We start from the raw sequence: 21,339 nt of genomic DNA, 5'->3' as shown, positions 1-21,339 counted from the left end.
ATCTCATGATTCTATTAACCTCTTGCGCTGGAAAGACGTACCACGTGATGTTTTTCTTCCAAAATTACCAATCACAAACATCGATAGTCTAATTGCATCAGGTATACTAGCTTGCTTTGAAATATATCACTCTATACACAATTATTGATAAATAAAATTAGTCTACACACAAGTGTAGAGTGTTTGCCAAATCTCTGAATACAATTCCAGCGCGAGAGGTTAACCATTAATCATTGAATTTTCCTCGAACTGTTGGCGGGTCAAGAAATATACGTTTCTAAAGTTCATTTTCCGCGTTGGCTCTGATTAATTTTCTTTTCGCTGCATTTACAAATCCACTGCGAGTATAGAAGAAACGAAGTACACTTTCAGATTAGTATTTCATTGGAAACTGCGACACTACTCTTAATCATTCACGCGATATCCTCTGGTTTCACGATTCGTTTCCAAAAGAAACCAGAGGAAAGAGATTACTTCTCGATACTCTTTCATCTAGAGCAAAACCTTCAGCCGTGTCGGATTTCTTCGAAACAGGGAATGCTACTTTCGATGGAAACCGATATTCCAGATCGAATTTGGTTCTCGGATCGCCGTCACCCGGAACTGAGAAAGTTTCAGCGTATAGCGTTACATCTCCGGCACGTGTTCCCCTCTCCTAATCGTCGCGCGTATTAATTACTCTTCGGAAACAGTCGCAGCGCAATGAACGGAACAAGGAATCCGTGTTTCTCGGCGCACACTCCATAAAATCTCGATCGTGTGCGTAGCGTCGTTCTGCGAAACGAATAATCGGTTTAATTTATGCGTTCACGCCCACTTCACTCGAAAACAGTTGAATTTATGGCTTCATTCCCGGATAAATAATTCACTGTGCTTCGGTGGTCAAATGGCAACATTAGTTTTAATTGGAAACGTTGTTGCGGAAAATAGAAATCCGGCGCAGAAATGCTTGCAACGTTATTTAAACGTCAGTTCCTTAATTAAATTCATAAGAATTTGGAAAATCATGTAACAAAACTTTAATCAGTCTCGTTTGCTGGTTTAGTTATAATAACAATTACTTGGAATACGTACGGTGTTGCTTCCTTAACTGAAAATTCCTTTTTTGAAAAATTAGATTCAGAAGATAAATTAACACTACGTTTACGGACGTTTATCCTATACTTTATTCTATTCGTTCTAGAAAATTATGCGTTTACATAGGTCGGAAAATTATAGCTTCGAAGCTGGAGTATTACGATGCGTGTTCGCATGATTGCACGAGAAAACTTTTTAACTGATATTTAAAAAGTTAAGTATCCCTCAGATTGACGGGTGAATATTCAAAGAATCGTTCGCTTGAGTTTTTACGCCAATTACGTGACATCGGCCGTTGTTCCCGACGAATTCCTCGTTCCAACTCGTGCAAGACTGATGATCATAATTTCGTTAATAAATTCCTCGCAACGTTCGATGGGCGTTCACCGTCTCTGTTGAAACGTGTCTGATTATAGACAAGAACGAAAAACGGCAATGACACGGCACCACTGAAAGATCAGAACCGTAGACCGCGTGCAACGCTGCCATTTATGGCGGTCAATTAAAGCGATCGCGCCGTCGTCGAATATTAACGTAGCCGGACCTCGCTATTATTATGACATTAAACGAAGCGACGCGTGACTGGACACGCCGCGAGAACATTATTAATTGCACAATATACGTAAATCAAACATCGACCGCTCCACGAAAGATCTTTCTTTCCTCTCGATCGAGATACCGGTAAGTCAGTTTCGATTTAAATTAGAAGCCGTATCGTTCGGCAAATCAAGCTTTCCAAATTAATAAAATTCCAATAACATTCAAATAATTAACATTCTGAGGCACAAGTCGAGTCGAAAGTTTCCTTGTTTAGTAGACGGTGGAATTATTTCTATGTACTACGTATGTCCACGGTCTAATTATGATTTCGTGTACTCGGATGGCAATAGAATGCGGACCCGTTTCATTAACAGAATAATGTCGGCTTTTTGCCAAATACGACACTGTCGGTTGGTTTCGACGGAGTAATTGGCCAGCTGCGGGTAATAGGTAAAAGAGAAAAATAAAATCATGCACACTATGGTACACTTTCTCCCGATACTCTGAATTATGCCGTGCGCGGCCCCGGTTTGTCGTCGACCGCCATTGTCGATTACAACTGTCTTTACATGCAGACCGCCGTTAAAAATGGAGTTACAGTATCAGAGGCATTCATATATTTTACTGATCGTTTAATTGCGCTGTAAATGCATCATTTAAAAATATAGGTAGAATACATATCAAATATAATAGGAAATAAGAACAGTATCTTTGAAAAATATTTTCGCCAGCCATAGTGGATGGAACACGTTGAGGCGAAACTTAAATGGTTTTCGATATGCTAATCATAAACAGAAAGGTTTGTTGAACGCAGTTTGCTAATGATCATGTTGAGCACTCAGCTGATCCGCGATTTCTCCAAGTGGTCGCGACACACGCGACGCAGAGGTATCTGATACGCTGACAAAAAGGTCCGCGTGCAAATGTTCGATTTTTGACCGTGAAATTATCCGTGCGTGCCGTGTATCCACTTTGTACCGTCGATTGTATCATTGTCCTATTCAACAACGTCTTGTTAACCCATCATTTTTTTCTATTCGACATCTCGATCGTCCGCGAGATTAACAGGTCAGTTCGCTCGGCGAGCTATTATGTTCCGCAAACTGAATCGGTTGAACGTATTACACGATAGAATATCGTCGGTACTGTTTTCCTTGCGAACGCGTTCGGAAACCATAAAGCTGACAGGGTAGGTTTATAAATTTCTGAATTCAATTGACTTCGCCGCCACTCGCCGATCGCGGACTGATTAATCTAACCGTCATCCTCGAATCACCTTCGCGCTGTTGGTTCAACGAACATCGCAACAAATGTAACGACGCATTGAATACTTTTTAGTTTTAGTAATTCCTAGTTTCGCAATCGAGTTTCTAATTAGACCGGAAGAAACGTGTTCTAGTCGTTGAAAATGCTGCTCCGTCTTACGCAACGGAAAAAGTTTGCAAATATTGGAATTGATATGAAATCATTGTAACATGGAATACGATGAATGCCAATGAGCAACCGAATCTAAACGCACATGCATAGAACGTCCGCATTTTAGTTCGCTAAAAAAGTAAGATTCATTGAAATGTTCTATTCGAAAAATGTGAAATCGAAGAATCGAGACTTCAAAGGATGTGAACGTTTATGTAAAGACGTTAGTTCGTAATTTTTTTCATAGAGTTCCTGCTCGAGCAGCATTAATTTCGAGAAGAGATAACGTCGGTGACGTTAATTGCTGCAGCGACACTGTATATCAGTTCGCGCGAGATTTATATTATTATTTGGTGAGCGTTGTTTATCGCGGTACGGTACGAACAACGTTAATAGCTTGCTCGCGTTGCACGACAATGTGGTGCATGGTCGAATGGTTGCGTTCGAACTTTCCACTCCGGGCACACGTGTACGTGGACGCAGGTTAAGCCCAAGCTATTATGGCGGACGAAAAAACGAATTCAGCACAGAAATGTATCGTTCGGACTGTTCGCCCTATCTAAATACCAACAGCCCGCAAATTGTTACGAACATTTTAGGTGTAATGGTCCGACAACGTTCATTTAGAGTAACAAGAAATTACGCAACGACACATTTCAGGCGACCAAGACTTATAATTTTATCGGAAGTTTTTGATTTTTTGTCTTTATAGGTTAGACAACTTTTAATTTAATTGACGCGACTAAAATCGCCGCCATTTAAATACTTTTCAGAGTATGGATAAAGATTGTTGATGGAATGAAAAGGAAATATTTTCGAAGAGAACCGTGAGAGCCGTCATGTTTGTGGTATACAATATGGCCGCCATCTTGTCGGTCGAATGGCTCAGTTCGCCGTAGAGATGAGCCGTTCTTTCACTGAAATTATTAATTCCAGAGAATGGAAAGTAGAATATTTCCGTGGAATTGTATACGCAAGGAAATAGTTAAATGATTTAGCATGGATATTTAAGAGTATTCGATCAGATAAAGTAAATTATAGGCAGTGAACGATTGAGTTGATTGGCGTTGTGTATCTTGCATTTTTCCGTCGAAGTTGTCTGTAACTATTACCAATATCACACTGAATTCAATCGAGATCGCACCTTGAGCAATCATACAGACGTAGACAGCAAGATATCATGGCTTCCGTGGGACTGTCCGCGATCCACTTGTGGCGATTCCCATGATATTTCAAGTCGCCCGACTTGCGCAACCCCAAAACGCTTTATTCTTCGATAACGGCGGTGCCTTGTTAACACCGGGAGAATAATTTTGCGCAACGATAGTTCCGTGCCGCGTTATTTCCTTCGACCGCGATACGAATCGAGTTTGGCGGCTCTTATTGCGTTAATTTCATTCGTGCCGCCTTGATACGCGTGTTGTGTGCAATGGAAAAATGATTTTTGCATGCTACTGTAATATACAACTCACATGAAACATTGGTCGAAGGAAAGTTTTGAAAGTTGTTATTGAATAATAGAAAAGAGGAATAGTAATACCGAAATAAGGTTAATCGCATTCGAGACTAATGACCTGCGTGGGCTGCAGATTACAACGAAATTTACAGTAAGACACGATACACCTACATAATTCTACGTATTGTATTAAATTGATAAGTATTGAAATCAGGTTTCCTTATTTTTATATTCTTTATTTTCATTTATTCGTTATTATAACTGACGCAAACGTCGCTGCTCGCTGGATATAACTTTCTTTGCAGGAGTCTACTTTAATCCGCGAAATATCTGTGGCTCGTAAGTAGTACTTCTCTCTATAACGTGCTAAATATAAAATCAAGTGTACAATTAAAGCACTACTTAACACGGCAAATGAACTGATCAATGCAGCGATTAAACTCAACCGTAGTATCCCGGCAGGTCATTACGATTGGTACGAAGAAAATGGCAATTGAGCCAGCCGGAGATAGTGGTAAATGTTATGCGAATGACCTTGGTAGGTAACTTGTATCGAAAGTCCCCGGAACTGCAGACCGCACCCATCGTTGCCAATAATTCCCGACGCTTTTGGCCATTGTCCGAGGACCACGCAAACCAAATATCGAAATGTAGGTGACGGTTACGTAAGGACTATTTTTTTTATATGGCGCACGTTCACTTCGTTCGCCCTTTTCATATAAATTCTCATAGCTGGACAGCTTCCTTCTAAAATAGTACTTATCTAATCGAGTGCTATTTGATCGGATTTACTTTCTGTTACATAATACTATTCCTAATTCTAGAAGATTGGTTAAAAATTAAATGTCTTGAGTATTAGAATATTTTTCGAAGATTTGCACAAAATGGGAGAGTTTGAAATTTTAGAAAATGTTTGTATCGAATGAATTTATTAAAATTCTCGAGTAGCGAGGTACTAGAAAGGGATGAAACGAGTATAATACGGGCGCCATTTTGGAATCTTCCAACGTAGCAAAATGGCGCCGTCCCTCGCGTATTTAAACAGATTTCCAACGAATTTTAGGGTGGACCAAATACTTTTGAAGTTTTTCAAATGCTTTAAACTATTTCTTGCATGCGAATTGCGTAGAAAATCAGAGAATTCCCAAGAAGTCTATCGACGAGGACTGTTTTTCACCCGAAGCACATTCGACTCGAAATTCCTCTAACACTCACCCGGATTATTGTCCGATCGCTGCGTTCCAGTCGGCCGTTATCCCTATTCCACTGTTGCGAGTTCCGAATACTAGTCTTTCTGTCTAGTGTTCAGTGTAAATCACTTTCTCCGGCGCGGTGTGATCCATATCTGGCGCGTTACCTCATCGAAGTCCTGAACTTCGAAGCATTACCTTCATCCTTGCAAGCATTCCCCTCGGAATGTGGCAAACTATGATTAATCAATCTTCATTATAACTTCATGATCGATACGGCGCCAGCTACCGTGTTACGTGTATATTCACAGTAAAAGCCTCGTTTCACACCGTTCGAATTTAATTGATCAATGCACACATGCTTTCTATACGAAAGGAAGTTCTCTTCCCTGTTATATTCTAAAGAAATAACTATGCACAAAAATCACTTTCGCCAATTACTATGCCGATCGGAATTCCACACGAATTCTATCAATAAATTACAAACGCGAAGTCTACGTTTCCTTAGCGCCTTCATTTTCCAAAAACACAAGTTTAATCGAGTAATCCCAACAATCGATAGAGAAATTCAATACTTACCATCGTTGTCCACAAGAATTCAATAACTTATGGTTTCTCACCATCACACCGATTCCAGTAACATCCCCGTGTCACAGAAACTTCAACACTCTGATCATCAACACAGAATTAACGCGTTTATCATTTATTCATGAAAAATAGAGCCCTCGCGCGTCACAGTTCCATCCCCTGCATCGTTTCCCCGGACTTACGATAGGAAATCAGGGGATATGATAATCGGCTTGCTCAATCCGCTCAAAGTTGCAGACTCTCGTAGGAGCAACAGCACTCGCCTCGATTGTTAACCTTTCGGGGGGAACGGTGACCGGGCGAGGTCTCACGGAGCCACGGCTGTCTGAATGTCACAAAAGATTGTGGAACGGCCCCGCGCGCGGTGGGTGTGTGCACCGGGCGCACCGTCGAGTGTGTGGTTACACAATATTGTCCATTTTACCTGTAAGGTTGCCTCCTGTCTCCCAGACAGCCGGGAAATTAGATCAGTCGGTGTTCAGACAGCGGGACTTGGTACACGTTCGCCGAACGGGCTTGCAGCTAGTTCGCGTTTCGCCGCTAGACGCGCCGAGTGGGCTCCTTCGCCGCGAATCGGACCATTTCTGCCCATCCTCCTGAAATCCCAGCGAGATGAGGTTCGTTCCCATTTCACTTAATTAACAATCTAACGTCCGCTTCTCCGGACTCGCGGTTTCATCGATAAGGTTCACAGTGACCCGCGGTTTTCCTTGATTTCTAGATCAGATCGTGACTTCTACTTTTTCCCTTTGTCTCTTCTATGAGACAAGATTTTAGAAATGCAGATATTAAGTTTATAGTAACCAGCATTTGTTTTCGAATTTTGAAATAATTCAGTGCTAGAAGCTTGATCGATGGCATTCGATTATTGCGAATGGCACAGGGTGAAGTATAGTCAACTGGGGGTTGCAAGTTTAGTAAAAGCATCGAGTGCCATTGCAGCTCTTCGATAAGGAACGATGAATGTTACGTTTACGAGATCGGTTACGAGATCAGACTGGACGACGTGAATCGTTAATGGGAATCGTAGCATAACGCGATACAATTGTTTAGTCTGAAACGATCGCAAGACGAAGGGAAAGGAACGGTAGTCTGCAAATGGTGTAACATTTAGAAAAACGACCGCAGGGATTAGTGACATTCGAGTCCGAGTTGCACTCGTCCGCGACAAAAAGTCAATCCCACCGGGAGGCTGAGGCCGTGACTTTGTTGAAACAACTTTCGATTGCGTTTATGCTCCAATAGATCGAAAAATCATGGGGTTCCGAACCTGTTCTTGCGACGATCAAACAATTCACGAAATTGATTTGCATTACATTCTGAACTCGTCGTCACTGTATTGTTCTTCTGTATTAACACTAGACTCACTATACCAATCGAAATGATTGATTTCCCCTTAATCAATAGGGTAATTATTAACCCTTTGCACTCGAGAATATTTTTTTCAAATATTCATTACTTCCTGATGAAATATCAACGATATTTTTTACAACTAACATAAAGAAATACTTTATATAAATTAAGCAATTAATTACATTACATAAAATTTAATATTGAGTTTTAAATTTTATAATTTTGTTCGGTCAAATCAAATGGCGACTGTTCGAAACGACTTCGACTATAAATAGCTTCACTTAACGAACGTCCGAAGAAACTGGAGACAATCCATTGTTAGAATTTTTATAGGGATTATATATGAATCGTATCGAATGCTCGGCAGTTTCTGTATCGGTATACAAAGAAGCAAATGTCACCGCGCGTGACACGCCTTAGCGACTATACGATCCGGGCCGAGATAAAGAATCTACATCACTACCGGTCCCAGCATAGTTTCCAGAGCGCTGGTCGTATAAATATTTACTATCAATAGTCACGATATCAAGCCTTATAAGTCTCGCGCGAAAGAAGTTCTTTGTCTTTCTAATTGGTGATCGGTAACGGGTATTGAAAGCAACTTGATTCGTTTGCCCCGATAGGTCCGTTACGAAATTGCCGTGCGTGCGCGCAAAAACGCACCCGTACATTGCTGAAACGCTGAAATATCGAGGCGGCAATTGGAAATTCAATGATCTGATCGTAAAGTCCGCGGGAAGCGATGGAAATATTGATTATATCTTTCACATTCTACGATTATGGGCGTATTAATGCATAAAATACTGTGTGCATAAGCTGATTTTTTTCTTTACGCAACACGAGATTCACGCAACTTTCGAGCCGTTTCGAGTCGATAGTAGATCGTTAACGGGACCGCGGGCATTCGCACTCGTTATCCGGCTTCTAATTGCGCGATCGGGAACGTTCGCGAAAACGGGACGAGATCGACGGGCACGTTGGCGCGCGCGAGCGCGGTCTGCTCTCTTCATTTGCATACGTCTCGAGTTCCAGACCGGAGGTAAGGCGGAAACATCGGATGGGTTCAAGATCAAGTTCACAGAACGGAGGCGAGCCCCGCTATCGATGAATTTGCGTTTTAATGAGTTCTGATTATTTATGGAAATGTCGATGCAGGAATTAGATAGAGGAAATTATTCCTCGCGATGATAATTTTGTTATTAAGGCTACTGTCAAAGTTAATTAAATGCTAGAAGCGCGATTTTTATTGTGGTTTTCGAGTAGAAAGTTAACGGATGGTAGTATTGGATAATGTTATTGCTTAAATGGTACTGAGTTTCTGGGAACATTAACGTCGCGCACAAAAGAGACACGCGACAGTTATCGCGCACTCGTTAATGGACGTTTGGTCAACATTATGTTAGCGAACACCGCGATCTGCTATTGTATAGGACGTCTGAGAAGATCGCAGTCTTGATACGACTTGCCATTCAAGAATACAGGCGATTTTCACGCCAGTAGATAACAATGTTCAAGATAAATGACGCTTGAGGAGCATTGCGTGGTCTAGTGACGATAGAATTATTTTCATTCTTATGTCTGTGTATAGAAGATTAGAAGGTGAACGAAAATTGGAAAGTTAGACAGTTGAAGCAGTGGAAAATTAAAAGATTTAGTATTTCAAAGTTTCAAAATTTCAAAGTTTCGAAGTTTTGAAATTTCAAAGTTCCAAAGTTCCAAAGTTTCAAAGTTTCACAGTTTCGAAGTTTTGAAATTTCAAAGTTCCAAAGTTCCAAAGTTTCAAAATTTCAAAGTTTCGAAGTTTTGAAATTTCAAAGTTCCAAAGTTTCTCAGTTTCAAAGTTCCAAAGGTCCAAACTTCCAAACTTCCAAACTTCCAAACTTCCAAACTTCCAAACTCCCAAACTTCCAAGGTTTCAAAGTTTCACAGTTCCAAAATTCCAAACTTCCAAAGCTCCAAAGTCCAAAACTCCAAAGTCCCAAACGTCATAAACCCAAAAACTCGAAAACTCGGAAATTGATTCCATTACAGGATCCTCGTCATCCTCCTAGCGTGCTCCGCTCACGCAGAAATCTTAGAAACGATAGCGCAATGGCCGCTCCTCGACTTCGCGCTCCCTTACAACCAGGAATTCATGAATCGATTTCGTCCGGAGAGCGTGGTGCCCACTGGGATCACCGTCGGCTCGGACAGGGTCTTCATCAACGTTCCAAGGTTGCGTGACGGTGTGCCGTCGACCTTGAACTACATACCGAGGAACTTCCCGCTGGGCGGCAGCCCGCAGCTCCAAGCTTATCCATCTTGGGACTGGCACGTCGCTGGCATAGGGGATCTGAACTGCTCGAGGATGATCTCCGTGTACAGGTCTAAGATCGACGCCTGTGACAGGCTCTGGGTGATCGACAGTGGCGTGATCACTTCGATCGACGACTTCAGACCTGTCTGCCCACCGAAAATATTGCTCTTCGATTTAGCCACCAATTTCTTATTGCGCATGTATACGTTCCCGAGGGAGGTAGGTACTTTTCTATCCGACTAATCATTCGGGCTAATTTTTCTTCGAACGCGCTCTTCTCTTTATCATAGAAATAGGTGGATTTATTTGACGCTGATATTTTATACGTATAGTTAAGAGACAGGACTAATTTATATCTAATTTGATTCTTAAGGTTTGAGTGTAACACGACTTATTCATTCTTTTATCAAAGATCGAGGGTTGTATTTCGAATGTTCTTCAGGTGCTGAGACCCAACTCGTTGCTGACCAACGTGATACTCGACGACGTCGGAGCCACCACCTGCGACGACGTGTTCTTGTACATCTCCGACACTGCGGGAGCCGGTATGGATATAAGAAAAATGAACTCCTTTGAATCCTGCTTCTAACACAATGACATTTCCGTTAGGTATCGTGGTGTTCGACAGCGTCAACGAGAGGAGCTGGCGGGTAGCTCACCCCTATATGTTCCCTGACCCAGATTTCTCTACTTATAGAGTAAGATTAATTCTACTTCTCATTACCGAACCATTCCTGAATAATCCATAAATCAATGTTCGTTAGAATCTGCGTGTCGCGAGAAGATTGGGTCGATTATTCTAATAAATCTTCACTGTCCGAGCGTTGTCTCGTTTCGTAGACATGCCATTTCTTGATTAGATCTCGTATAATTCTGTTCGTCGATGGAAATTCAGAGAGGAAACGTATGTTTCAGATTGGCAACAGCATGTTCGAGTTAATGGACGGCATCGTCGGCTTAGCGTTCTCGCGCAGACAGGGCGTAGTGTACTTCCAACCCTTAGCGACGGACCGTTTGTTCAGCGTGCCAACCTCGGCGCTTCAGGCGGGTCCTCTTCCGTTCGGCCAACAGTTGCCGGTCAGGTTGCTCGGGAGAAAGTCTAGTCAAGGTCTCGCGTTGGCCGTCGATCCTACCGATGACACCGTCATATTCGCGCCGCTGACGGAAACCGCCATTGTCGCGTGGCAGCCTGACACTAGACTGCATAGGTATTTACCATTTTCATCCTTCTCGTACCGTATAATTAACTCTTTGCACTCGGGAGGTGACTCTCTCGCCGCTTGATTCGACGCAGAACAATTATAAAGTCTGATATTTAACGATGATCTTTGCGTAATGCCTCGATACGTGAATATTGGAATAAAATAGCTTTGTTCCTTGCACTTGTGATTTCCCTTCGAGTTAGTTTCAAATCGTCACCTCGTTAAAAAATGTTAAGTGTTTCTAGCGAGAAACTTCCGAGTGCAAAGGGTTACATAGGTCAAAGGTCGAGTATAATAATAAACCAATATCAACGAATAATGACAATTTCTACCAAACATCTGCATTTCTTTAATAAACCAAAGCTATTCATTTAATCGAAACATTCGTTAGATACTGATATAAAGTTTAATTTAATTAACAGATCAATGCCGCCATAGCGAAGATCATTTTGTTATTATCACTGTCATTCTTGTGATATTTATTATTTTAGCTATCTTAGCTACGCTTTGCCACAGCTGTAAAAGAAGGAATCTGGAATTGATCGTTTTAACTCGGTAGCCATTTTGTCGCTGGCGGTTCTAGCGTTAAGATCAGCATCGAGAGGGTCCGCAGGAAGGTTAATAATGATTCGTTATAATGAATTGCACAGAATCATAGCTCAAGATCCAGAGAAGCTGCAGTTCGTCGCCGAAATTCGACTGGCCGAACGGGACAACGGCACGTTCTGGGCGATGTCGACGAGATTCCAGAATTTCTTCAGGCGAGAGGTCAGCGCTCAAACGATCAACATCCGGATCATGAGGCTGATACCCGACCAGTTCATCCCGAACACCAACACCTTACTGTACGGGAAATAGATCGGAAACTTCCGTTGTCCCGAGGAAGTTTCCTGGCTCGATATTTCCTTGCCAAGATATAGCAATTCACATCATCGCGTAACCAAGAGAATCGATTACAGCGGCGGGAGGGGACCAGACGGAAGCTTCAAAATACGATTTTCCTTTTAAGTAGCACGAATTTCTAGAGGAAACACTGGACACGGGATCCCCGTAGTGTTCATTGTTAAGCGACTTTGAAAACGGCAGCAATTTCGAGGGCGTTGCTCATACATTCACGTCGGCCAACTCGAATGATGGATGCACCGCGTGGTCGTTCGCGGGGAAATGAATAATGATGTTAGCGTTTGGTTAGCGCAGTTATTGTTTTCGCCGATGTCCGAGTGAAAAGCGTGTAATACGTCGTTTGATTAATGCTCGATTACGTCTTGGAATCGTTCGTAGGGGGGATAGGTTACTTCGAGGATAGAAGAATACGTTTTCGTTCGATTAGCTCTCTATCGAGAGACATAGAAGCAAAAGTTAAATCAAGAGTATTTGTATTTTTCTATTTATTACACATGTACGTTGGAAACTACGTTCTTAGTTCTTTCAGGAGAAACCTCTCAAGGGAAGTTGTATTTTTCTTCGAATGTATATGAATAAAATAGTTCGTAGTCATTGGAAATGCGTTCGAGAACTTTCATTCACCTGTCATTCTGCACGGTCTACTGTATTTTCATTCGAGCGAGCCTGCGGATCGAATCTGCATAAATTAGAATTAGGCGCACTTCGCGAAGTTTCAAATGAATCGTGTGCGGCGGCGCGATTGCGTAATTACGTCGGAGTATTTACGCAATCGCGTAAACCACTCGGTAGCGTTTTACGTTTATAGTCGCATAAAACGAGTCTACGACCGCCTATTCCTCCGGAGCTTCGAACATTAGTATTAAATGAAATTATCACTCGTAAAACCGCCGGTAAAAAGCCGAAACCAAGGGAATTTAACACTTTCACCGTCGAGTGCAGCGCCGTTTCCGGTTTCCAATGAAATCCATAATCCCCATCGATATTTTAATATCTTAATCCTTCGTCCTGCGATTCGTTTCCTCGATTACCTACCATGCTACTTTGTCGTCAACGATTCCCTAGGAAGAGAGCAAAATCCGAGACGTGTTTACACAACTCCGAACATCGTAAACGAAGTCATTAACACGATCGACGAATAAACTCGATCGCTTCGTCCCACATTCCCATGAAACAAAATTACCCTGTCCCGAGCCATAATCTCCGCCATGCGACAAACGCTTCCGAGTGCCGATCGTCTGAAGGAATCGGCGAGATTTGCATAAAACCAAGGGAAACGTACGGAGTCGGCGTTGCGCAATGGCTAATCCGTTCTTCGCGGCGGGTTTACGACTGCAGTTTCAGTGTTCCAGTTGCCCGTTTACGCGATTGTCTTTTCCCCGGTCGATTTTCAGGGAGCAGTATCCTCGAGAAAGGAACCACGATAGATCCCGCGACGAGAAGAACAACGGCGGAGGCCGTAAATCCGTTGATCGTCGGAATTCCCAAAGAAGTTTCGTGAACTGGGAAACAGGTTCGGCGGCCGTGACCAGAAACCACGACATTCAACGGGATTGGTTTAAACGGCAGTACACGATCACGGCGAAGAGGAGATGCCTAGTTGACGACCGGGATCGTTACTCCGTTGGCAACGCGTCTCTTCAGTCGGTCCTCGAACGCGACGGGGCGCGCAGCGATCTGATGGGATCGTCGGTTCGTTGACGATCGCCTTGTGATGAGGCTAGTGATACCATTGAATTTATATGGAATTTATTCGTGCGATTCCTTGTTTCTTGGATATTTCGTGGACACTGGTTTTGCTTCTGTGGGGGTTGACAGGAGATCTCTGTTAACGTTGATTAACGAGTAAGGATTCTCTGTATTGTTGTCTTTCATTGACGATCGCGTAATGGGATTAGTGATATTGTTGAATTTATATGGAATTTATTCGTGATTCGTTGTTTCTTGGATATTTCGTGGACACTGGTTTTGCTTCTGTGGGGGTTGACAGGAGATCTTGGTTAACGTTGATTAACGAGTAAGGATTCTCTGTATTGTTGTCTTTCATTAACGATCGCGTAATGGGATTAGTGATACTGTAATCACGAGTAAATTCCATATAAATTCGATTCGTTGTTTCTTAGATATTTCGTGAACACTGGTTCTGCTTCTATGGGGGTTGAAAAGAGATCTTTGTTAATGTTGATTGACGAGTAAGAATTCCTTTATTTTTATTATCTTTCGTTGACGATTGCCTTGCGACGAGACTAGTGACATCATTGAATATATTTGAAGTTTATTCTTGTTATTTAATATTTACCAGATGCTTGGTAATACGTTTTGATCCTGTGAGGGTTGAACGATGATCCTTAACATTCGCCTGAACTGTGAAGTTTCCGTTAGCTGATCAACGTTCAATCGAATATCAGAAAGAAAACAGTTTAACATTCAAGAATGACTAAAGACTGAGATCTCAATGCAACTCTGTCAAGTGTGATTCAATATTAAGATAAGGTCTCTAAAAAACCCATTAGTTTGATTGCTATGGCACAATAAATTATTGGAAACGAGTATACGTCGTCGACCAGTTTCTTATCAGTTAAAGGTTATCTCCGTGTATATTCCTCGGTACCTCTTTCTCTCGTACACACGCACATCTCTGTTTACATTTTTGTCAGAAAAACAACAGTAATAACAGCGATATCCTGTGATCGGGAAAGAACGATGATCTAGTTATTGGTAACACTTTCATAGTAAGAGCTGACCCAGAAGATCTATGCACGTACCATCAGCACATATAACGAACTCAAACGAATTCGTCGACACTTTTCATTTCCCTCTGCTTCTGACAGACTTTCTGGGTCACCTGTTACTTAAAGAGTCCACCAAAAACTGGATCATTGTTCTTTGCCGATCGCAGGAGCATTTGTTCCGTTCTCGCCGTGACATCCGTGACGGTGAAAGTTACGCCCGAAAGAAAGAGCCGGCGACACCGAAAAGATCTCGACTGAGCGGAACCCGTTAGATATCCAACGGTCTCGATTATCGCAATTACCTCGAGTTTTCGTCAAAGAAACCGGTGTCATCGAAACCGTGGAATTTCCAGCACGTCAGGTGAGTCACTGCAACGTTTGGGCGACTTGCGTTGAAATTTCAAATGATGCTTCGCTACGATCGAGTCAACGGTTGCAATTGAACTGCCTCCTCCGTGTTCACGGGAAACTCGAAAGTGCAAGCGACAAAATTTCGAAGTCATTCGCATAATTCAAACCGCAGGGTCTTCATAAAAACTTGAGCCAACGTCGAGTTCGCCGGTTGCACTTTAAACTAATCTATGCAGCGTGCACAGTATTTTCAGATAACGATTCGACATGCGCCGCGAACATTACGAAATTCCCAACACACGTAACAGGGATTACTCGAAAAGTTTACACGACTATTGTTTATCGTGTGTAGTTGTTTATCGTGTGGTAATCATTTGCAATTCTCATTCACGGTATCTGCTATTCAAATGAAAACATTGATTGGAACGGCGAATCGTGCGCGAATTTCGTTCGTTTTCTAAGTTTTCGAATTGACAGCTGTGAGATTTTTCATTTGAATTCGATGCTGTCGTTCGACAGCCTCGTTGCATCGTGGAATTCGAAAACAACCGTTGGTCGAAGCGTTCCGCGCAAAACGTCTAACGCTTCTTCAGTTAGACAAAAGCTGTCGCAGCTGCTGGCTGCAGCGATAACGTCATTCGGCGATCGACAGCTTCAGGAACTAATTATTAATCATACGCGGACGTGTGTTCCTAGCGCGATAACTACTTTATTTGCGCCGGCAGAGATGAGGTGCCTTTGGTGGACGGTTCTGATGGTCGCAGCCGCTTCCGGTTTCCCCTCGCCGGCGTACAACAAGCTGAGAGGCATCTACTCGTGGAAAGCGCTGGAATTTGATTTCCCCAGCGAATCCGCGAAACTGGCGGCTATCGAGAGCGGCGATTACATACCTGGCGCGTCTCTTCCCATCGACGTCGACGTGTACAGCGAAGGTAAACTAAGAAAAGCTGGATAGAATCGATCTAAACGAGCAGAGTTCGTCGATGCGATGAATCCGAAATTCCCCGATAAACCGTTAAGACTCTGTTACAATCGAGAAAAACATTTGTTCGAGTTGTCGAACGCGGTGGCAGCTTCCCGAAGAAGCAAGTTAATCATTGGCATCGTTAAAAATTTGCCACGGTATTGTAACATTGCAGCATTCACGATTTCTGCGACGAAATTACCGCGTATTTTCTGACGACAATCAACGGCTTATTATGACATTAGTATATTCCCATCAATTTTCCTTGTTATATTTATTCATCGAATCCCTCGTGTAATTATTCTCCGTCATTTTTACGCACTGTCTTGACGTTGTGCGAATGTGTAACCCAATTTGGAATTCCCGATGCAGTGGCTCCGAGGATTCACTGACTTATATGCAAGTTCTCCTCGTTCGGGGAGCCGAATTAACGTATTGCGATCCGGTTCCTTTTTCAAGCTGAAGCGTCGAAGGTCTTCGTCACCATACCGAGGTTTCAGAACGGAGTGCCCGTGACCTTGGGTTACGTGGTTGACCGGGCGTCAACGAACCCGAATCCGCTGATCTCGGCCTATCCGAACTGGGAGTACAACAGCGGGACCAGCTGCGACTCTATCATCAGCGTCTACAGGGTGCAGGTGATGTTTCGTTCCTTTTCCTAAGCTTGACGATCTTTGGAAAACTTGTGGTTGCTTCGAGACATTTTTAGAAATTCCCTGAAGTCTCTGAGAACTTGAGGGAATCCCTGGATGTACGGTAGATCTTACTTAACTTCAGTTAACTCTACTCTCTGGAAATTACCAGCCATCTCTGGATGCTTCTACACATTCTAACGCGTTCCTAGCAACTCTTAGAAATTCCCTGAAGTCTCTGGGAGCTTGAGGGAATCTCTAAATATACGGTAGATCTTATTCAACATCAGCTAACTTTATTTTCTGGAAATTACCAGCGATCTCTGGATGCTTCTAAACATTCTAACGCGTTCCTAGCATCTCTTAGAAATTCCTCGAAATTCTGAGAAACTTCCGCGAGTCCTCGCTAATGTGTGAAAATCCTTAAAACGCCGAGCCAACATCGAAACTAGTTAAATCTCCATTAACCGTTGAATTGTTCAAATGTTCCTCTTTGCGAAACCTATTAGCCTCGCTTGTAAATCACTCGGCACGTCTTTGACGCGTTGGACTTCGAATTTTCGCGTTTCAAGTTGCATCCGGTATTCCTTTCTGTCGAGTGCGTTCGTTTCTTGGGAAAACAACTCGCTGATAGAATGCCTTTTCCGAACGATGATTAATACAAGAGGAAGCAACGAGTAACGTTCGAACAATACCAAAGACAGAAGTAATTCCTGTGCACTGTCCTCGTGCGCGTCGAGGCAGACGCGAGCGTTGCAGCGTTGGAAATTGTCGGTGGTCTGACACTGGGAAACCCCAGCGAAAGCGGGAGAAATGATAAGTTATCGACGCGACCGTTGAGTCACGGTCAACTTACATCCTTAACACTAGGTTTACGGAACGCGTCAATTTGACGCAGATTGAATTTGATGAAACTTATTCGTATTATTCGATATTAGACAGAAAGCACGTTACCGATACGAGGGAATAATAACACATGTTTCAACTGGTCTGTCCAGATGATCGAGTCGCGACGAGGAAAAACGAATTATGTAATCGATACACATAACAATTACATTTTTTCTGCTCAACTAAACTAAACTGCAAGTCTTCGTTACGTGAAGCGAAGCTTCTTCTAATACTCAGTCGTCCGGTTTAAAGTCCCTAAAGAAATAGCAATTCCGTATTTATTCGTCTGCGAGTGAAAAGTAGATCACCGTAGGATGTGGAAATGTATGCGAAATAAGGATTAGTAGTTTACCCGTGAAGACAATCGTTCGCGAAACAACGAAGTTTGCTAACGAAGACGCCGAAGAAAGGAGAAGAAAGAAATTTTCCGCACGTGTAACGATGCTTGAGTAAAACACACAACAAACATTTCCCAATTGTCTCAGCGGCGTGACGACACGCTGAATGTTTTGTCGTTGGTGAATGGGTGCTGTGACGGAACGACTCTAACCGGGAAATTTACAAATCGGAAAGGAAAGCACGCGACAAAAAGGGTGCGTTCCGTTTAGAAAGTGAGGCCGACCTTCGTGATTTCTGTGCGCCTCCATTTGCGAGAAGTCGTTAACCCTTAGCACTCCAGATGGTTTTCTAATCTATCAGAAACTGCAACTAATTATGATATCCCCAGCGAAAATGAAAAATGCTATAACATTTCTCAGATCTTTTATTTTCTTAGTGCAAGATTTGGATGTGTGAAAAATCTAATAATTGTAGGGTAGTTTCTTTAACCCTTTGCACTCCGGAGGTGACTCTCAGTCACCACTTGATTCCTACAGTGAAGCTATAAAATTTGATATTTAATATTACACTTCATATAATGCATCAATCTGAGAAATATTGACGTAAAATATCTTTGTCTTCGTCTGATCAGAAAATGTTGAAATATTTCCAGCGAAAAACTTCGGAGTGCAAAGGGTGAAGATTCATTGAGATATCTAACATTATTCCTGGTGCAATATTGCAGCCTACAGAGTTCAAAGGGTTAAAATCAATTGCCTAAACATCTTTCAACATCTTTCCCTTCAGGTGGACGAGTGCGGTCGGTTATGGGTGCTCGACACCGGAAAGCGAGGCGACAGGTGGATCTGTCAGCCGCAGTTGCACGTGTTCGATCTTCGCACGAACGAACTGATCACCAGGTATAAATTCCCGAGGGATCAGTACAAGGAGGATTCACTCTTCGTGACGGTGGTCGTCGACATTCGGGACGCCGGGGAGAATTGCAAGGATACTTTCGCTTACATCGCCGACGTGACAGGCTTCGCGTTGATCGTCTACGACTACGTCAACGACAGATCCTGGAGAATCGTCAATAATTTGTTTTACCCGTATCCGCCGTACGGCACGTTCCACATCAAGGGTGACACGTTCGATCTGATGGATGGAATTATAGCACTTGCCTTGGGCGGCGTTCACAATGGAGACAGGATCCTCTATTTCCATTCGTTGGCCAGTAGAGTCGAAAGTTTCGTTCCCACTTCTGTGATCAGGTAGGATATTCTAGGAGACAGAGAATTTTACTTGAAACAATATCATTGTTTCATGACTCGCGATAAAACAATCCACGAATCAAACGACCACTTTCTAGAACATTCTTTCATTACCATGCATTAGCACCTTGGTATTAAAACGTTTACATTGTATGTTACCTGCTTTGGTTAAGACATTTGAGAATAATTACTTGTTTTCTATATATTCGAGATCGGTATTGAAGACTTCTATCGCCTGAACTTAGTTCAATGGAATTATTATTCAAGAATTCTAGATGAAACGAATGGTTGCTCGAGTAGGTTGCTTAGCTTGGAATGTTAGTTATTCTAGAAATCATTTGTTATCGCATTATATTATGGCCCGTTTAATGAAGTGTTTGGTAATGTTTAGGAATTACACTCTATTCCGAGATAACGCCGAAGCCGCGGGTAGGACGTTTGTTCCATTCGCAACGGAGAGGACCTCGCAGTCTGCGGCGCAGGCTATGGACCGCAACGGAGTCCTCTTTTTCGGGCTGCTGTCTGATCTGGCGATCGGATGCTGGAACAGCAAGAAATACTCCGATTACGGTGGCACTAACAACGATGTTCTTATCATCAATCCTGACACGTTGCAATTCCCTTCTGGCTTAAAGGTTGGTGCAACTTTTGCTCCTGCAGATTTCAATTTTCAGTTTCCATCGAACAGTAATCCGAAGAAACTGGGAAAAATCTATCGTTACAATTTTTATAGAGATTACACGTTAATCGTATAAAATGCTCGGTATTCTAGCGTTAAAGTAGGACAATTCAGAAAATTCGAATTTCACTCAGCGTAAAATGAATTCCAATTGCAGATCGTCACTTCGAGTAAAGGCAGGCAGGAACTATGGGTGATGACAGTGTCCTTTCAGAAGTACATGACTGGCTCACTGAACAGCAATGAGACGAACTTCCGGATACAAGCTGGCTTCGTGAACGACCTCGTTCGAGGCTCAAAATGCGAACCCGTGAATGGCGGGACTGTGAGGTTCCCGAGCTCGAAATGAAAATCGTGGCACCGCGAGCAGTATTCTAGCTATCACCGAGAGCGCTCGACGCCATCTTGGCGGTACTCCATCATTGCGAGCAAACCGTTCGTCGCGAGCGATTACTACACATTGTTTCATTCTCAAAATTACTTCTACGATCACCGTTTTCATTACAGTGATTATTGACGATAGGATAATCGAAGACGAGCTGCAAATACTTGCCTTAATTCGATCGAAACATTAATGATCCTAGAATTTTTAACGAAACAGACGGGATTTATGGGTGCTTTGAACCATTGCTCACGATTCCTTTCTGAAATGTATATTTTTCTATATCGATTTCGAACGTTAAAGTAGGAGCAACGATTCGAAGCAGTAAAATAACAATTGCAAGATGAACTGCGGCACTGTGATTAAATAGGATATCAATATCAATGAACAGAATGTCAATGTGTACTTAAAGAGTGTTCGTATCTTCGCTCGCGGTGCTATGAGGAATTTAGGCAGTCCAAAATGGCGTTGTAGGTTATCAATTTATAGGGTTATTGATATTTATTGTTGCACGTATAACTTGCACTCTATTTTTATTGAATTTTACGAATGCGAGGTTTGCATGATTGATTAGCTATTCTGCGTGTCGTTCATCGAACGAAGCGTGCTTGTGTATGTATCTCACGGACAATTAATGAATAATGTATGAATAAGGAAAACGTAAGGAACCAACTGTTCCAATAAAAAAAACACGCACGTTACATGCGCCGTTTAACAAAGGTCGTTACAGTTCACGAGATTCCGCGGAGGCGATAAATTCCAAACTGATGTTCAACATCCTTTTGGAACCGCTCGATGGACTTTTACGATCACAGGTGAATAGAAACAAATTGCTGTTAAACGAAAGTAACGAGATAACGGAAAACGAATTCGGAAATTATCGGGAACAGGAAAGTTTGACTTGAATTTATTCATCGCGCTTACTGTTTAAGATGTGCATACGAGCCGAGTAATAAGTGAAACGAAATAGGTGAAACGTATGTACATAAATTCCAAATAATAGACGAATTGTTATCGCCCGCGATGGCATGTCACCTACTATCTGTATTCAATAAATTTTTCTCGACGTTTCACTCACTTGAAAATACTTTTTACTCCCTG

The 21,339-nt window shown here is 42.5% G+C and overlaps 2 protein-coding genes across 14 annotated transcripts; both read left to right on the top strand.

Annotated features, from left to right (window-relative positions):
* Positions 1 to 1,552: 1,552 nt before the first annotated feature.
* On the top strand, positions 1,553 to 12,362 carry LOC116425101 (dopaminechrome tautomerase). Of its 2 annotated transcripts, none has more exons than XM_031972317.2 (6): positions 1,553 to 1,758; positions 9,652 to 10,135; positions 10,359 to 10,461; positions 10,526 to 10,614; positions 10,832 to 11,124; positions 11,769 to 12,362. In XM_031972317.2, the coding sequence occupies exons 1-6, from the start codon at positions 1,634 to 1,636 to the stop codon at positions 11,974 to 11,976; spliced, it is 1,302 nt and encodes a 433-aa protein (XP_031828177.2). In that variant the 5' UTR covers positions 1,553 to 1,633; the 3' UTR covers positions 11,977 to 12,362. The 2 variants fall into 2 exon arrangements, with proteins under 2 accessions (XP_031828177.2, XP_031828178.2); XM_031972318.2 differs by lacking the exon at positions 1,553 to 1,758 and adding an exon at positions 6,729 to 6,884.
* A 1,217-nt stretch (positions 12,363 to 13,579) lies between these two features.
* Positions 13,580 to 21,315, top strand: Y-e3 (yellow-e3). 12 transcript variants are annotated; one of them, XM_076369502.1, is made up of 8 exons: positions 13,717 to 13,866; positions 14,145 to 14,213; positions 14,921 to 15,114; positions 15,830 to 16,036; positions 16,528 to 16,706; positions 18,714 to 19,177; positions 19,569 to 19,812; positions 20,014 to 21,315. In XM_076369502.1, the coding sequence occupies exons 4-8, from the start codon at positions 15,832 to 15,834 to the stop codon at positions 20,203 to 20,205; spliced, it is 1,284 nt and encodes a 427-aa protein (XP_076225617.1). In that variant the 5' UTR covers positions 13,717 to 13,866; positions 14,145 to 14,213; positions 14,921 to 15,114; positions 15,830 to 15,831; the 3' UTR covers positions 20,206 to 21,315. The 12 variants fall into 12 exon arrangements, with proteins under 12 accessions (XP_076225619.1, XP_076225610.1, XP_076225612.1 ...); XM_076369503.1 differs by lacking the exon at positions 14,145 to 14,213 and adding an exon at positions 14,721 to 14,739 and having other exon boundaries at positions 13,746 to 13,866; XM_076369501.1 differs by lacking the exon at positions 13,717 to 13,866 and adding an exon at positions 13,875 to 14,038.
* The last annotated feature ends 24 nt before the right edge of the window (positions 21,316 to 21,339 follow it).

Source organism: Nomia melanderi, chromosome 7 (genome assembly GCF_051020985.1).
Source record: "Nomia melanderi isolate GNS246 chromosome 7, iyNomMela1, whole genome shotgun sequence".
NCBI classification, from domain to species: domain Eukaryota; kingdom Metazoa; phylum Arthropoda; class Insecta; order Hymenoptera; family Halictidae; genus Nomia; species Nomia melanderi.
Note: the sequence above shows the minus strand (reverse complement) of the source record. Positions and strands in the feature narration are given on the sequence as shown.